This window comes from Propithecus coquereli, unplaced genomic scaffold (genome assembly GCF_000956105.1).
Source record: "Propithecus coquereli isolate 6110/MARCELLA unplaced genomic scaffold, Pcoq_1.0 Scaffold2, whole genome shotgun sequence".
NCBI classification, from domain to species: Eukaryota; Metazoa; Chordata; class Mammalia; order Primates; family Indriidae; genus Propithecus; species Propithecus coquereli.
In genome coordinates, this window is record NW_012144966.1 from 16889614 (window position 1) to 16904563 (window position 14950).

Below are 14950 nucleotides of genomic sequence, written 5' to 3' on the forward strand. Positions count from 1 at the left end.
TTTTTTCCAAAAAAAATCTTCTTTAATTTTTTCTTTGATACTATTTATCAAAGTTTTAGAAAACTGATTAGTTCCATATTGCTCTTGAGACTTAGAAAATACCATGACCTCCAAATAATTCAACCCTGAAAAATAAACTTGTCAAAGACAAATTTAAGTGATAAACATCACCCACTGAGGAAAATGACTCCTCCTTCCTGTGAAGCCTTCTCCCATCTATACAGATAGTCATGATCTCTCCTCATAAATCAGACTAAACAAGGAGCAAAACAGTGAGCCACAGGACATTCCCCTACCCTGACCAAGCCTGTCATATACTGGGAAGGCAGGTAATTAAGCAACTATAAAAAAAATTAGGTAAGAAGCAGTAGAGAGTGCCAAGTGAGCTCAGGGAAGGACTCCAAACTAGTCTAGGGGGTCAGAGAAGGTTTATGGGGAGAGTGAGGAACTGATATACCTTAGGCTGTATCAAGAACAAGCCAGGTAAGGGGTGGTGTTGAGGCATCGGTAGTCAAGAGGGACAAGTTATGCCAGTTAGAACATCAGAGAAGTTGTGGTTACTTTGACTGCATTGATGACTTGAGCATAACAAAATTGTACTGAACTCTGCAGCAGCTAGAGCAGAGGTATTATCTATTAAAATGTTCAATGAAGCATCCTTACTCAAAAGAATTAACAGGCTTTGCCAGAAATGCATGATTCCTGCCCTTTCATAAAATAAGATAAATTGCATAATGTTCAAGCCAACCATATTAATACACATATATGAGCTCAGTCTTTAAAGCAATTACATGTTTTTCAATTTCAAAAATTAAATGAATGAACACTCATCAAAAATACCCAATTCATTGGTTAAAATTTTAGACAAAATAAAGATAGTGGCTATGTATACTCACTTGTCCAAGAGTACATTCACATTCTCCTAAGAAGTCATCATCACTCAGCTCAATAGTTTTGTTGTCGATGTCATAAACCCCAAATTTCAATTTCTGAACAACTTCAAAGTAGTAATCAATAATAAATGTCTTGGAAAATTTGGGATTCAAGCAATTCTTAATCTTTTCTGTGCGTTCAACCTACACCCACCCCCCAAAACAAAAAAGTTTCTTCAGATCAAAGGTGCACTTGGATTCTAACATCTTTATGTACTAAACATAAATAAATATAGGCATGACAACTAAAAGAAGTTTCTATACGTGTAGGAAGAATTCTACAATCAAGGACAAACTTTCTCAAAAAACTGCATTAACACAGGAGATGGTGTTATTATTTTTAACATTTTTTAAAAAACTCTTCACATTGTTAAAAGAGCAATTCAGATTACTTGTCACCTGAAGTATTTAATATTACCTCATACCACTGTTGACCACTTGTATTCAGAAATAATACACATAAAGGGTCTGACTTTGACCCTACATCTGTATCCATAAGATTGCTACAGGAAACGTTCAGCTCCACCTTCGTGACACACTGGGCAGCCATTTCTTGAGCTGTGGAAAACCAATTAAATGAGAAAGCAAGTGAAATTGTGCCTTCAAGAAGCACATGCGTTCCTAATGGAAATAGCTGAATTCTTAAGACAAATTGTGAGAACAGGCTCATAGAAGAGAGAATTTGCTAGAATGAGACTCTTTATTATATATGACTTCTCAGGATTTGGGTGTCTATTATTAGCTCATTGCAGTGATATTGCTAGGATATAACTCATTTACTGTACGACAGTAAAATGCAGTTTTTAAGATGGCAGATAAGACATACTAATCTTCTTTTCACCTTACTATACATTTTACTATTCAGGAAAAGTCCAAGTATAATGTTGATTCTTCCTTGACTTAAAGGTAAACATAGCATTATGCTATAGAACAAAACAGATTAGACTACAACCTTAATTTCATTTTTAATTGTTTATTTAGTAAGATACTGAGTGGGATATTTTCCGTTTTAAAAGAATTTTGGCTAAGACTAAATCTGCGGTATAAAGGCCCCAAATACCCTTCCTTCCACTCTGCCCCCAACTCCGAATATTTAGCAGCAGCAGTTCTCAATCTTGGCTACTTATTGGAACCATCTGGAGGAGTTTTCAAAGCTACTGATGCCAAAGTCCCACAAAAAGAGATTTTAACTTGACTGGTTTAGGGTGCAACTTGGGCCTCAGCTCCTTAGAGGATTCTAAAGTGTAGACAAGGTTGACACATTAGAGAGAGGTGTGGCCCATCTCCCCTCATGACTTGCTAAGAAATACCAGAGTTAGCCCAACTTCCACAGACCCCTCGCCTCCCCAGCCTCCAATCCTATATGAAAAGGACTGGGGATAGCACGGAGTACTTGATGGGGGCCTGCCTTGAGTAAGGACGCAGTACTGAGGGTGAGCTGCTTTCCTCCCTGAACCAAGAAAATGAAAGGGACTGCAGGTGTCACCAAGAGGAACCAGGCATTGCATTCCCCAGCTGGAGGTCCACTTAGCCAGCCGTCCAGAGTGAAGTGGAGGTTGATGGTGATAGGACAGGTTCTGGAGGTGGGAAGGTACCTCTTCCCCTAGGGCTGCTGGCAAATGTCCTTACAATGTGGAGTATTTAATGCCCTTTGCTCTCCACTTTGAGAATTAGCTGAAATTCTAGGACACAGAAATAAATCCACTCATCGTCCTGTTATATCTAACAAGAGTAGGATTTCTGTGCTGAATAAAATGCCTAATCAAGTCCGAAATAATAAGGATTACTATTAGAACAGCCCTGCGGCAACGTCAGAAAACAACTCATGCCTTATGAAAACTCCTTAATTATTCTAATGAACTCTCTAAAAAACAGTAGCAATCCTCAATATATGTCAAAAACCAATACTAGCATTTAAGATTCCTAAATAAATGGAGACTAAGAATAATGAGGTAGGTTGTATAACCTTAGTAGTAGTTGCTAGAACTTCCTTTTAAAAGTAATGCTACATGTGTATCCCTTCACCTGGCAAGAAAATTATTCCTTAATAAACAACAAAATTCACAAATCCCCAATTTATTTCCTAAATCTCATCCATACCCGGGGATATTGTAATAAAACTAAAACTATTAATACTATGTCCTTTTATGAAGTCAGATTTTTTGTTGTTATTGTTGTTTTGGCTTTTTTTTTTTGCCATTTTAATATGCATCAAAATGGTCAAGTATTAAAATACATAGTATTGACAACATACACAAAAGATATCAAGGGCACGAAGAAATCAATGAAGCAGTCAGAGGAGAATTCATAGTGCAGGTGAGACTTACACTGCCTGGGTTTTGAAAGATTCAGTTTGAACAGATAAAGAGAGAGACAGGAAAGCAGAATATTAGAAGGCACAGTAAGGACACCTCACCAGGTGTCACGGAAGTGAGCATCTGTGTCAGAGAAAGCAAAGCTGGACAGGTAGAGGGGCCAAGCTTAGAGTGTCCTGAGAACCAGTCAGAAGACCTCAGTAGGTAGGTAACAAGATTTTACTACAAGTTCCCAAACTGGTGAAAACACGATGAAATGGCTTATTTTAAAATGTCACTTGTCAAATCTCTTCTAATTCTATGGTGTCTTATAAGTTAGAACACTCTAACATGATACCAGTAAGGTCTCTTTAGCAAGCAATAAACAGGATTAGAATTTAGCACCAAAAGTTGCGTGTCTTCATACCATTCAACTCAGAAGACTAGCTATTTTTTTTCTGAAGTATGTATAATATTAGAAAGCATTTGTATTAATAATGTTAATATAATAATCATTCCTATTCCCCTTGAGCTATAAAAAAATTAAAAGTGCTAAAAACATAACAGAAGGCAAGAGTTCATCAATAAGAAGGGAGAAATACCATAAAACACAAAAGCACAGAGAAGGTAGTAGATTTAATTTAAAGTTATCCACATCCATGAAGTCTCGGGCACATTGATACGGGCCCTCATCCTCAATCCCTTCTTCCTTGAATTGTCTATCCCTCCTTCTCCTCTTCTCCATCTCTGCCTAGTACCTCTCTCCCTTCTCCCGTTGGAGAAACTGTGAGAATCCCTGAAAGCTGTCACCTCTTGGTCTTTGTCTGCATTTACCTCTCCTTTGACCTCACCCCTCTCAGGGCTTCAGACATTAATTGGTGCACAGCACTCCCAAACCTACGTCCCTCTCCCACACCCACCCCAACCCTACATACAATTTCCTTTTTCCATTTTTTCACATCTGCTGTATTCAGCCCTGAAGCATGCCCCCTTGATTTTCTACTTCCTGTTCAATGCTCCATATCACAGGCTCTGGAATCAAACTGCAAACTGCCCCAGTTCTCATCTGTGACCTTGGCAAGATCGGTAACCTCCATGTTCCCTCCAGGTTTCCCCAACTATAAAATGAAATAACTGGGGGGAGTGGGTTAAAAATAAAATAAAATAAAATAACATAAAATATCTGTCCCTACTTCAAAGGGTTGTCATGAGAAGTGAACAACTTAATATATTAGACAGTACCTAATATATGGAAAGTGTTCAAACGTTTAGCATTAGTAGTAGTAGCAGTAGCAGTATTTTATCACTACCTGCCTCTAGGGTCTGATCCTCTCTTATCTATCCCTTGTTTCCTATTTTTTATTATTCCATTCCATAATGATTATTCTAATCCATAACAAGTTGCTTCTCTGAATTTCAATTGCACTAATAGTAGCAGATTACTACAGTGCAGGAAGATGATCAAATTTGGAGTAACGCATACCTAGGTTGAATCTTACATCCGGTGCTAGCTGTGTGACCACATATATGTAACTTCAGCTTCCTGAGCCTAGATTTCCTCATCAGTAAAAATGGAGATACTGCAAAAAACCTGTAAATCTGGTATGTGCCAGGCATCTTGCTTTTTGTATCTAACACAGAATCTGTGGAATAATGTGACTTGAAAGATTTTTTTTTAATTTTGCATAAGGTAGTTTGGAGTCTTGTGAGTTGCATGTCAGCAATACTAACCATCATGCAGTACCCTGTGGACAGACATAGAATGAGCAAGGATTGCTAAAGCTTGGGAAGAACAACATATAGAGAATTCTCTACCAGCCACCAGAAAAGTCTTCAAATTTCCAAGGATGGGGAGAATTCAACAGAGACTGCAGATATCTATCTGTGAAGTCAGTCTCACACCAAAGAAACACAACATAGCAGGACATTATATTTTTCCTTAAAAATACTCATACAAAAGCTACAAAAACAACATGTCAGGCTCAGCTGATTATTTAGCAAACTGCTGACAGTTACCCTACTGCATTGCTGGCAGGAAACAAATTTCCTCTATTAGTAGTATTCCCCCCCTGAAAATGACTCTGACGGCAGCCTCACTTTTATCTAAAAACCCATATGGCTGAATGGCAAATGGAAGAATTTACATAAACACTCAGGTCTGGAACCTTGTTAATAGCAACATTTATGAAGATGCTCTTTTCATTTCCTTTTAATGTAATTACCTAGTATATGATACACAACTTTTTAAAAGAGCAGTAGGATATCTTATCCACAAACTATGACGAGAGAAAATAAAAGAAATATTTTATGTCCTTTGTGTACAGAAAAATAGGGCATCTGGCTGGGACAAGTGATGAGGCAGAGGAATGCATGAGCAACTGAAGAATGATTCTATGTTGTATTTTACTCCACAAAGAGTAGGATGATAGAGAGGAAAGAAAGAAATAGTCCCCACAGTATAGATTACTTACTGGAGAATTGCTTGATTCAAACTCTTCTTCTGAAATGCAAATAATCCCTAAAAATACTAAATATGTCAATCATTTTCCGAGTCACCCTAACTTTTTGAATCAACATTATAACACAGATAATCCAAAGGAATTGAAAATTAAGGTCTAATATTTGAAGTGGCACTTGACATATGAAAATTAAGGCATGTGGTTATTCCCACGCTCTGGCTGAAGTCTTAACTGCTTCCTCTTTTCCCTTCTTCCCTTAAACCTACTCTTAGATTTACTCAGTAGAGACTTCTTGCAGGTTCTACCTAATACAACCCAAATCTCTCTCCAACATGGAGGTACAGACCCTTCCTGTACCCACAGTCACAACCCTACTTCAGGTCTTCCATATCTCTCACCTGCCTATGATAATAGTCTCCTAATAGGTATTCTAATGCCATCTTCTCTCCATTCACATCATAATTTTATCACTCTCTATTAAAAAAAAAAATGACTACTAGCTGCCAGAGGCCTACCATAGTCCAATGAGCTGAGCCTGAAATTCATGACTCTGCCAACATCTGACCCTAGCCTACCTGAACAGCTACCTCTGCCCATCTAAATTCTTGAAGATCCACTTCAAATGATACTTCCTCCATAAAGCTGCTGCTGATACCCTCCTAATGCTGTTATGACACTGATCCCATTGTCTTCCCATTCTTGTAACTTGTGTGTGTGGCTCATCGTCTGTCTATATACTCTGAGCTGAGGACAGTGACCATGTTTTACTGCTTCCTCTTCTTCCTGAAGCATGACATCTAGCACAGGTTATTCACAGCAGAAAGAACAATAACTCTGGAGTCAGTGGATATGGTTCAAATTTCTTTCCCACCATTTATTTGGGCATGCCACCTTTGCCAAATTATCTATCTAAACTTCACTCTTCTCATCTATAAAATGGGGATTAAAAAAATACCTGACAATTGAAGGTCTGTTGCATGCTTAGCATATATTAGATACTCTATGAATTGTAGCAATTATTTTATTAACTACTCAAATATTTTAATTGACTGTCTCAGCATAGATGGCTTATTATTAAGTAGTAAGATATAAAGCAACTTTCTCATCCTTATTTAAGAAGAGCTTCCTGAAATGATATTAAAACAATCTTTGGGATTTACACAAAATTAATTTGCCAAAGTAGTTAACCTTGACTACAGACAAGTGCTAATTTCCCTAAATCCTCTCAGAAGGGTTTGTTTACCTAAGCTTCAGTTCCACAGTTACTACATAGGGGACAGGAACCCAGGCCCCTGTCTGTGACTCATAATTTGTCCTACAATAATTGACAGGAAGAAGTCAGTGCCCACTTACCAATCCCTTTAGTAAACTTACTTCAGTCTTCAGCTACAAAATAAGAAGGTTGGCCTACATTAAAAAAATTCTCGAAGGTTCCTTCTGGTTCTATCACCGCGATTCACTAACTGCTATTCCCCAGTACATCCTGCCTGACCACTACTGAAAGTGAACAAGGGTAACCTTGGGGCAGCTGGAACCGGGTCCAGCAACATCAGCGATAAACACCCTAGGCAGAGTTTCTGGCATTGTGTTGCTTAGAACAGTAATTAAGCGTCCCTTTCGAAAATAAAGAGAGGGAGGGGTAATATGGCTAAAATCCAAAGCTGCTACACTACTGGGAGGTCCAGGTCAAACTGGCAAGTGTACATATTAAGAGGTTACTGTGTACTCATTATTATGCTAAGGACTGTGGGGACTGGATACAGCCATAGAAGACCTTGTAGCTCATTATACTCAAATTGGGGAGATCCATTCTTGCAACAATTATTTATTGAATACCTTCTATGATGTTCTCAATGTGGGAAGAGGAAAACAAAAGCAAAAATAAATACTTAGCTATCCATGTATAAATAGAATATACGACAATGTAAAATTGCAGCACAGATAGGGAACAATCAAAGTGCCCTTGAAGCTGAAGAAGCTCTCTAGAGATTTCTACTTTTACTGAGCATTAAAACTATATCCACCATATTGCTTGATGACTTGGGATATAGAAAAAATAAAAATTTTAAAAATTAAAAAATTAAACTATATTTCACCGTAAAAGAAGTTGTATTCATGTTGCCACTGACTGTTGGATTTTTTTTTCACCCTTAATAAAGGTAGAGAGTAAGAAAATGGGGAGTAGAATAAAAGGGGGAAAGAAACGACAGTTAGTAATTCCATACATCTGGGTAGTTTTGGGTTTTTACAATTTTCAAAGTGCTTCCAAATAACATATTACCTTCTGAATCTCACAAAAACTCTGAACTGGGCAGGACATGATTACTGTATGGTGAGAGGTCCATACATCATAGCTATAATACAAAGCATTCCAATATTTGAATTGATTACCCCAGAATATGTTGACAATTTTCTGCACATTGTTAATTGTCTGAACAATGCGTAGTGCCTATTAGGAGGAAAAAATGACTTTCTTCAAAAAGCTTAAATTACTCACATAAGATCACAATGCTAGTAAGTGGCAGTACCACACCAAGAACCCAGATTTTTTTTCCCCTCATGCTGAAATGCCTTGAGGGAATTAAAGTCTCTAATTAATAGTTATGTACCTGTCAACTAAAACTAATACAATAAAAAATAAATAAACCTCATAAATGTATACAATTATGATTTGTCAATTAAAAACAATATTAAAAAACACTTCATATAATAGTAATATTCTCTAATTAATTTCCTTATGGTTTGTCTGTTAGGATATCAAATGCAATATTCAGCCTGAAACAAATTAATAAAGAAATAGGATCTTAAAATTACAAGGTTAATATTTATGCTACAAGTATTAATATCTTTCTCAAACAAATGCAACCAGAATTACAGTGGCTTGCCAAGGAGTAGAAGAACTGGAATGGTTTATACTACATTACATCATAGCAGTTTCTCTTCAAGATAACCCATTAAATTGTAAATTACTTAAGGCTAAGGAAGCATTTTCTCCTTGCTAGGGTGTCTGCCCACACACAGGTCTACCATGCAGGTACTGCTGGCCCATCTTAGGTCAGCAACATTTATTCTTAGGAATATACCACACTTAATATCCAGACTCTGAGAGTAAAAAACTTACATTAAAGGAATTTAAAATGAGCTTGTTCTGTATTTAGTAAGAAAGTGATGCACAGATTTTTTTTTTCTTTTTATCCCCACAGAATATATTAGAAATTGGGATAGGGAATTATGTCAAGCATAAAAGTACATAAAACAGAGAAAATAGCATGTTTTTTTTTAATGTGAAAAAGAGACAAACAGGAAGGATCTTTTAAAACTGGACTCTGGTTCTATGTCAGTCACATCACAATGGTGGACACATTGGCAAGTGCTGTAACTTCTCTAGGCCTCAATTTTTTCAACTGTTAAATCTAAGAGTTGAGTCAATCCCTTTAAGTAACTCCCAAATTCTCTACCAGTTAATGTTCTATGACTCTATTTTAATTACAGTGAATATGAAACTTTTAGGGAGTGATACTAAATGACTTAAAAAATGAATAGAAAACATCATAAAATTTATAACAACGAAAAAGAGAAATGGAAGAAAAAGAATAAAGTTTTCCAAACTCCATCGCCATCTTTCACTATGGAAAAAGCTGTCTCTGAAAAAAATATATATATCTGGATACTTTTCCACTAGTTAGTTACCTCTGTTTGAAACTGTTATTAAATTCTCAGATGTCATAAAAAACAACAAACAAAATACAGGGCCCAGTCTATTACGTATATGCAGCATAATAAGGAAATTAGCTATATTACAATCCACGGAATCTCATATTATTAAGCTCTCAGCATACATCATGGCAGCAAAAGGAATCAGCTTCTGGTCACTCCTAAAATAAAATGTTTCCAGATTCTTGAACTATCCTCAACAAAAATAGGGATACTATTGCTGATACTTGGACATGCAGAATTGGGATAAACAGGAGTTAATACCAGAGAGTTGACACTTAATCACTCTAACTTCAAAAATAAAAAGTATGTGCAGTTTTACCTTGTCCTTATTGCTACAAAGTAAGCAATCAACTAAGGCCGCTTCTTTAATTTCTCTAGAAAATCCTGAAGATACATTGTTCTATTTCATGATTCATGGCAGGCTATAGAGTTTACTTAACATGTATTTCAGGTTATACTACTTTTCCAATTCCTTATTCTAGAAATATCACTGATTATATTTTCAAGCCTATCAAATGAACAGCTCATCATAGGTTCACATAGTAAGATATGTGAACTAAAATAAATCTCTCTTTTTTTTTAAAGACTAGTCAGGTGCAGTAGTGAGGAGGGGAGAAAGTAGTAGAAAAAGGACTTCAATCTGTAACTGACTGTGAACAATCAAGTGAGGTAACTCACTATCTGCGGACCAGCCTAAAATAAAATCTTAAGGCTCCCCGCAATCGGCTGACTGAACCCCTCTTGGCCAAGGGTATATCCTAAAACTAAATTGCCTGCCACGAGAGGAGGGAGGTCAGACATGCCTCATCATGCCCCCTACCTCCTTCTCAGAGATATGTTTTGTAACCCATTAACAGGCCTAATGGTATGCAAGACAAACCTACAGGTCCTCAATTTACCTAACAAATATATGCCCGTTGTTTTGCCTCTGATTAATAGACAGAGCTCCTTATCTTAAAACATTCCGGCCGGGCGCGGTGGCTCACGCCTGTAATCCTAGCTCTCTGGGAGGCCGAGGCTGGCAGATTGTTTGAGCTCAGGAGTTTGAGACCAGCCTGAGCAAGAGCGAGACCCCGCCTCTACTAAAATTAGAAAGAAATTAATCGACCAACTAAAAATATATAGAAAAAATTAGCCGGGCATGGTGGCACATGCCTGTAGTCCCAGCTACTCGGGAGGCTGAGGCAGGAGGATTGCTTGAGCCAGGAGTTTGAGGTTGCTGTGAGCTAGGCTGACGCCATGGCACTCACTCTATCCAGGGCAACAGAGTGAGACTCTGTCTCAAAAAAAAAAAAAAAAAAAAAAAAAAAAAAAAAACATTCCAAGCCTTTTGACAAAGCTTCAAGTCTTTAACCAATAACAAGTCAAAGAATCTTTAAACCCACCTATAACCTGTAGGACCCCCACCCCATGCTTTGAGGTTGCCCACCTTTTCGGGCCAAACCAATGTATGCCTTCCATGTATTGATTTATGACTTTACCTGTAACCTCTGTCTCCCTGGAATGTATAAAACCAAACTGTAACCCAACCACAACAAGTCCACTTGCTCAAGGCTTCTTGGGCGTGGCTCCGCATCATAGTCCTCAAATTTGGCTCAGAATAAATCTCTTTAAAATTATTTTACAGAGTTTGGCTTCTTTTCCATTGACAGATATTAATAAAAGTTAGAAACAGTGACAACGTCTCAATATTGCCTCGCTTTATGAAACATGCATCTTGGCAAAGTCAGCTATAGTATAAATCTACAAAGTGAGTCATCTTTTACCCTTGGTAAAAATCTGAGCTGCATCCCATACCTGAAAATGCCAAGCGCTCAGTTGAAAAGTTTTAAAATTATAAAGACTTAGTAAAGCTGTTGGCCAGCTGTGCAGCAGGCAGGCTGGATATTATATTAAGGCACATCAACCTGCGGAGACTAAAGTCCTTTGGGGTTCTTGTTCCCCTTAGAGCACTTTAAGAACTTTCCACCTTTTGGAATTTTCCAAATGTTGAACTTCTCACCTGCCCTGGTATCCACTATGCCCCAGCTCTAAATGCATACTTTCCAAAACCTGGCTCCCTTCCTCCTCTTCTTAGCTGGGCATATATATTTAATTGGGCAAGACAGGCATTTCATATTTTGTCACTATGTCCTCCTCTCTAGTTCATGGCAAACAATGATATAAAAATCATCATTTTTTAGTTTTTAGTTTAAAACTTTAGTTTAAAGCTGCAACAACCACAGTCACTTCATTTTTAAGGTTTAAAAGTTTGTATATCATGCAAAGACTATCCGTTGAGATGTTTACATATTTCCTGATTTCAAGATTATTCCTCTCATGGTTGCTTAGCACATATACTTCAGCTCTTTTTAACTTTCTGGCAAACCCCTTTCTTTCTATTTTCCAATCATGAACACTTTAATAGTACTATTCATTCATTCAACACTCATTCAAAAAATATTTATTTATCACCTACTGTGTGTCAGGTGCTATTGTAAAGTGCTGGGAAGCCAAAAATGAACAAAACAGACAAACAGCCCTGCCCTCAAGAAGTTAGTTACACTACAGGGAGGCAGACAACAATAAAGAAAAATACGAAAAATATATAGTATGTTAGGTGGTAGTAAGTTCTAAAGAGTAAAATAAAGCAGGAAAGGGGAGCAAGAACTATTGAAGGTGGGGTGCAGTTTTAGATATTTTATAAACATTGTGACAACACCATCAAGAAATATTTGTTTTGATTTCACTTCTTTTTTAAAAAAATTCTGACCCCTAAACAGATGAAAATGTGAACAGACAAGTTCCTCTTTACAGTTGCATGTATCTATTTTAACATGTATTGACTATCACCTTAATGGCTACAGGCATGGTAAACTAAAAGCTCAGAAAATTGAAGTAGCCTGATGACAACGCATATTGCAACCACACTGTTGCTTTGATGATTTTCACAGGAACTAGACATAATATATACATTTGGTAAGAGGACATTTCAAAATGATTTACTGAAATTAGTGTGTAGTATTTCCTAACATTTTTCATGGGGAAACTGAGGGCAAGGAAAACTATGTATAAAGCTATACCAGGAATTGATAGGAGCTGGGGTACAGTATGAACTAGGTAACTGAACCAGTGCTGCAAGGAAAATATTCGGGGTGGTGGTGATAAAGAGTATATGAAAATAAATTATTCTATTAATAAAATGTGCAATAGTTAGGTTTCCTTAAGTGTATGTGGAAATGAAGATCATTGTCTATAAAGTATTCACAGTTAGAAGCAAAATTAGGAGAGGTGTCCAGTCATTATGCAACCCTTAATGGCAAAGAGTTCTTTTGTTTCCCCCATCCTGGAACCTCATTTTTCTCTCCATTCTTTAGGGGATAGACCTGAGATAAGAAATCCTGAAAGAGAAGTGCACTCTTCATTGTGGGGTTTGTGTCAGACACATTTTAGTTTGTGGGTTCCTGAAATTCAGCACCCACTCACATCCCAGAGTGTGAAATTTTTCAGCTCAAGTAGGATGCATTTTTCCAATTCCTAAGGATTGCCTTTTAAAAGGAATTGCCTTTCAAAAAATTCTCACAACGGCAAACGGTGGCCTGTACCTATGATCTCTCTACCTATGATTCCCTCTACCTATGATCTAGGCCTGTACAAGTTTAGTTTGGCTACTATAGCTGGCAGTACTCAAGAGCTAGCATTTGCTGACCCTAATTAGTGACAACAGCAGGATGTATGTAGCTATATATAGCTTGTCACTAACTATATGCTAGGCACTTTGCTAAGTGTTTTACAAATATCTCATTTAATCCTCATAACAACCCTGTGACACAGGAGGTATTTTATCTCCCTTTTACAAATGCAGAAACAGGCTCTAAAAGGTTAAATACCCTGGCCAACGTCATACAGCCCACAAACCTCAAAGCACAGATTTGAAACCTAAGCATCAGTCTTATCCAAAAGAACAATGTTCTTTTACATTGAGCCATAAAGGCTGTGCCCTAAAATCATACAGACCTGAGTTCCAACTTTAATGCTACCATTTACCACTTATGTTATTTGGTGAGTTATTCAACCTGAGATTCCTGGAGTATGAAACACAGTAACAGTACCATGACAAAATGTTGTTGTGAGCATTAAATAAGCTAACATATATAAAAATTGTCTAGCAGAGTTATTGCGGGATGCTGTAACCAATAATTGCTATATTAAACCCCACCCTTCCTTCTATTTGATTATCTGTTGTAGAGGCAGCCACGAAAAGATAACACTAAGGATAAGCAACAATTGCAGATGACCATGAAGCACAACCTTAATGGTCAATGTGCTCGGTCCCCGAGAGGTCCCAGCACTGAAAAACGAATGCAACAGCACTTCCTCCACGCCCCTGTAGTAGTGAACCCAAAACACTAGACAGAAGAATTTCGAAGCTGGAGCAGGAACAGCAACTACCAGGATAGTCTCCTCACAACCTCCTTGCTTTACTCCGGAAGAGTCACCCACCCCACCTGGCAGCTCCTCCTCCTCGGCTGCTCTGAAGCGGGCCCCGTTCATCAGGGCGTTCGCTTCACCTTGAGTATGGTATGGGGTCCCTCCCCCTCTCCCCGGTTGGCGCTGCAGAGATTTCAGGGCCTGTCACCCTTCCCTGGGCCACAGGCCCGACCCTCTCCGCTGAGAGGAGGCAGGCGGATCCCAGGCACCACTGCTTCAGCTGCCCGACCACCAGGTCCAGGCGGCTCCTCGCCGCCCAGAGCTAAGCCCAAGTCGGGGCTCTTCCAGAAGGCACCGGCCAGCCCCGGGCCTTGCCACGCCGCCGACCAAGCGTTCAGCGGCCCGGGAGCCCCACGCGCGCCCTGCCGATCCCCGGCTGAACGAAGCCCAGGGTGCACTTCCAGAGCCAGGGCCCAGTGGGCCTCGCCGCGCGGAGCCTGAGGGCCCGGATTCTGCAGGCCAGGACTTTCCTCTTCCCCCGGGGGGTTAGTGGGTTGCGGGGGCCCCGGCCCAGAAACAGGGTGAGGCCCGCACTCACGTGCCGGTCTTTGGGGTGGAAGTCGAGTAGTGGTGCCGAACAGACCAGCAACGTCTGCAGCGCAGCCCAAGCCACTTAGGATTCACAAGAACCTTGGGCGGGACGGACAGAGGGGCGGGGCGGGGCGCTCGGGGGCGGGCCAAAGGCTCGCCCCGCCCACTCAGCTGCGCGAGCTGCGCCCACCCCAGCCGCAGCCTTCCCTTTACTCCCTGCAGCGGTTGGGCTGACGCTTCTCGGCTACTGCAGAGGTCAGGTCGCTCGTTTGCCGAAAACTTAAAGTTGACTTTAGGCATTACGAAAAGTTGTTTGGTGCACCAAAATTAATTCCTGAAGAATGACTAAATTAACATATTTGATAAAATTTATACCATATCTGAACCTAGAAAAATTCTCAACATGAAAATAGGGAAATATGGCTAGTGAAATAAGTATGGCTCTTAACCATACTTATTTACAGCGTTTTCAAAGTGCACACTACCATTTTACATCCTTCATTTCATTTAATGCTCACAACAGTCCTGTGACGTGTTTGGTGCCCCA

At 39.1% G+C, this 14950-nt stretch overlaps 1 protein-coding gene across 1 annotated transcript in view; it reads right to left on the reverse strand.

The window, feature by feature from the left end:
* CPNE3 (copine III) overlaps window positions 1-14452 on the reverse strand; it is a 44990-nt gene extending 30538 nt beyond the window's left edge. The window contains exons 1-3 of the mRNA XM_012643547.1: window positions 14411-14452; window positions 1351-1490; window positions 897-1076 (exon numbers count right to left, since the gene is read on the reverse strand). Coding sequence (XP_012499001.1) covers window positions 897-1076; window positions 1351-1482 — 312 coding nt within the window. The 5' untranslated portion in view covers window positions 1483-1490; window positions 14411-14452. The remainder of the gene's footprint in view (window positions 1-896; window positions 1077-1350; window positions 1491-14410) is intronic.
* Between the last annotated feature and the right edge of the window lie 498 nt (window positions 14453-14950).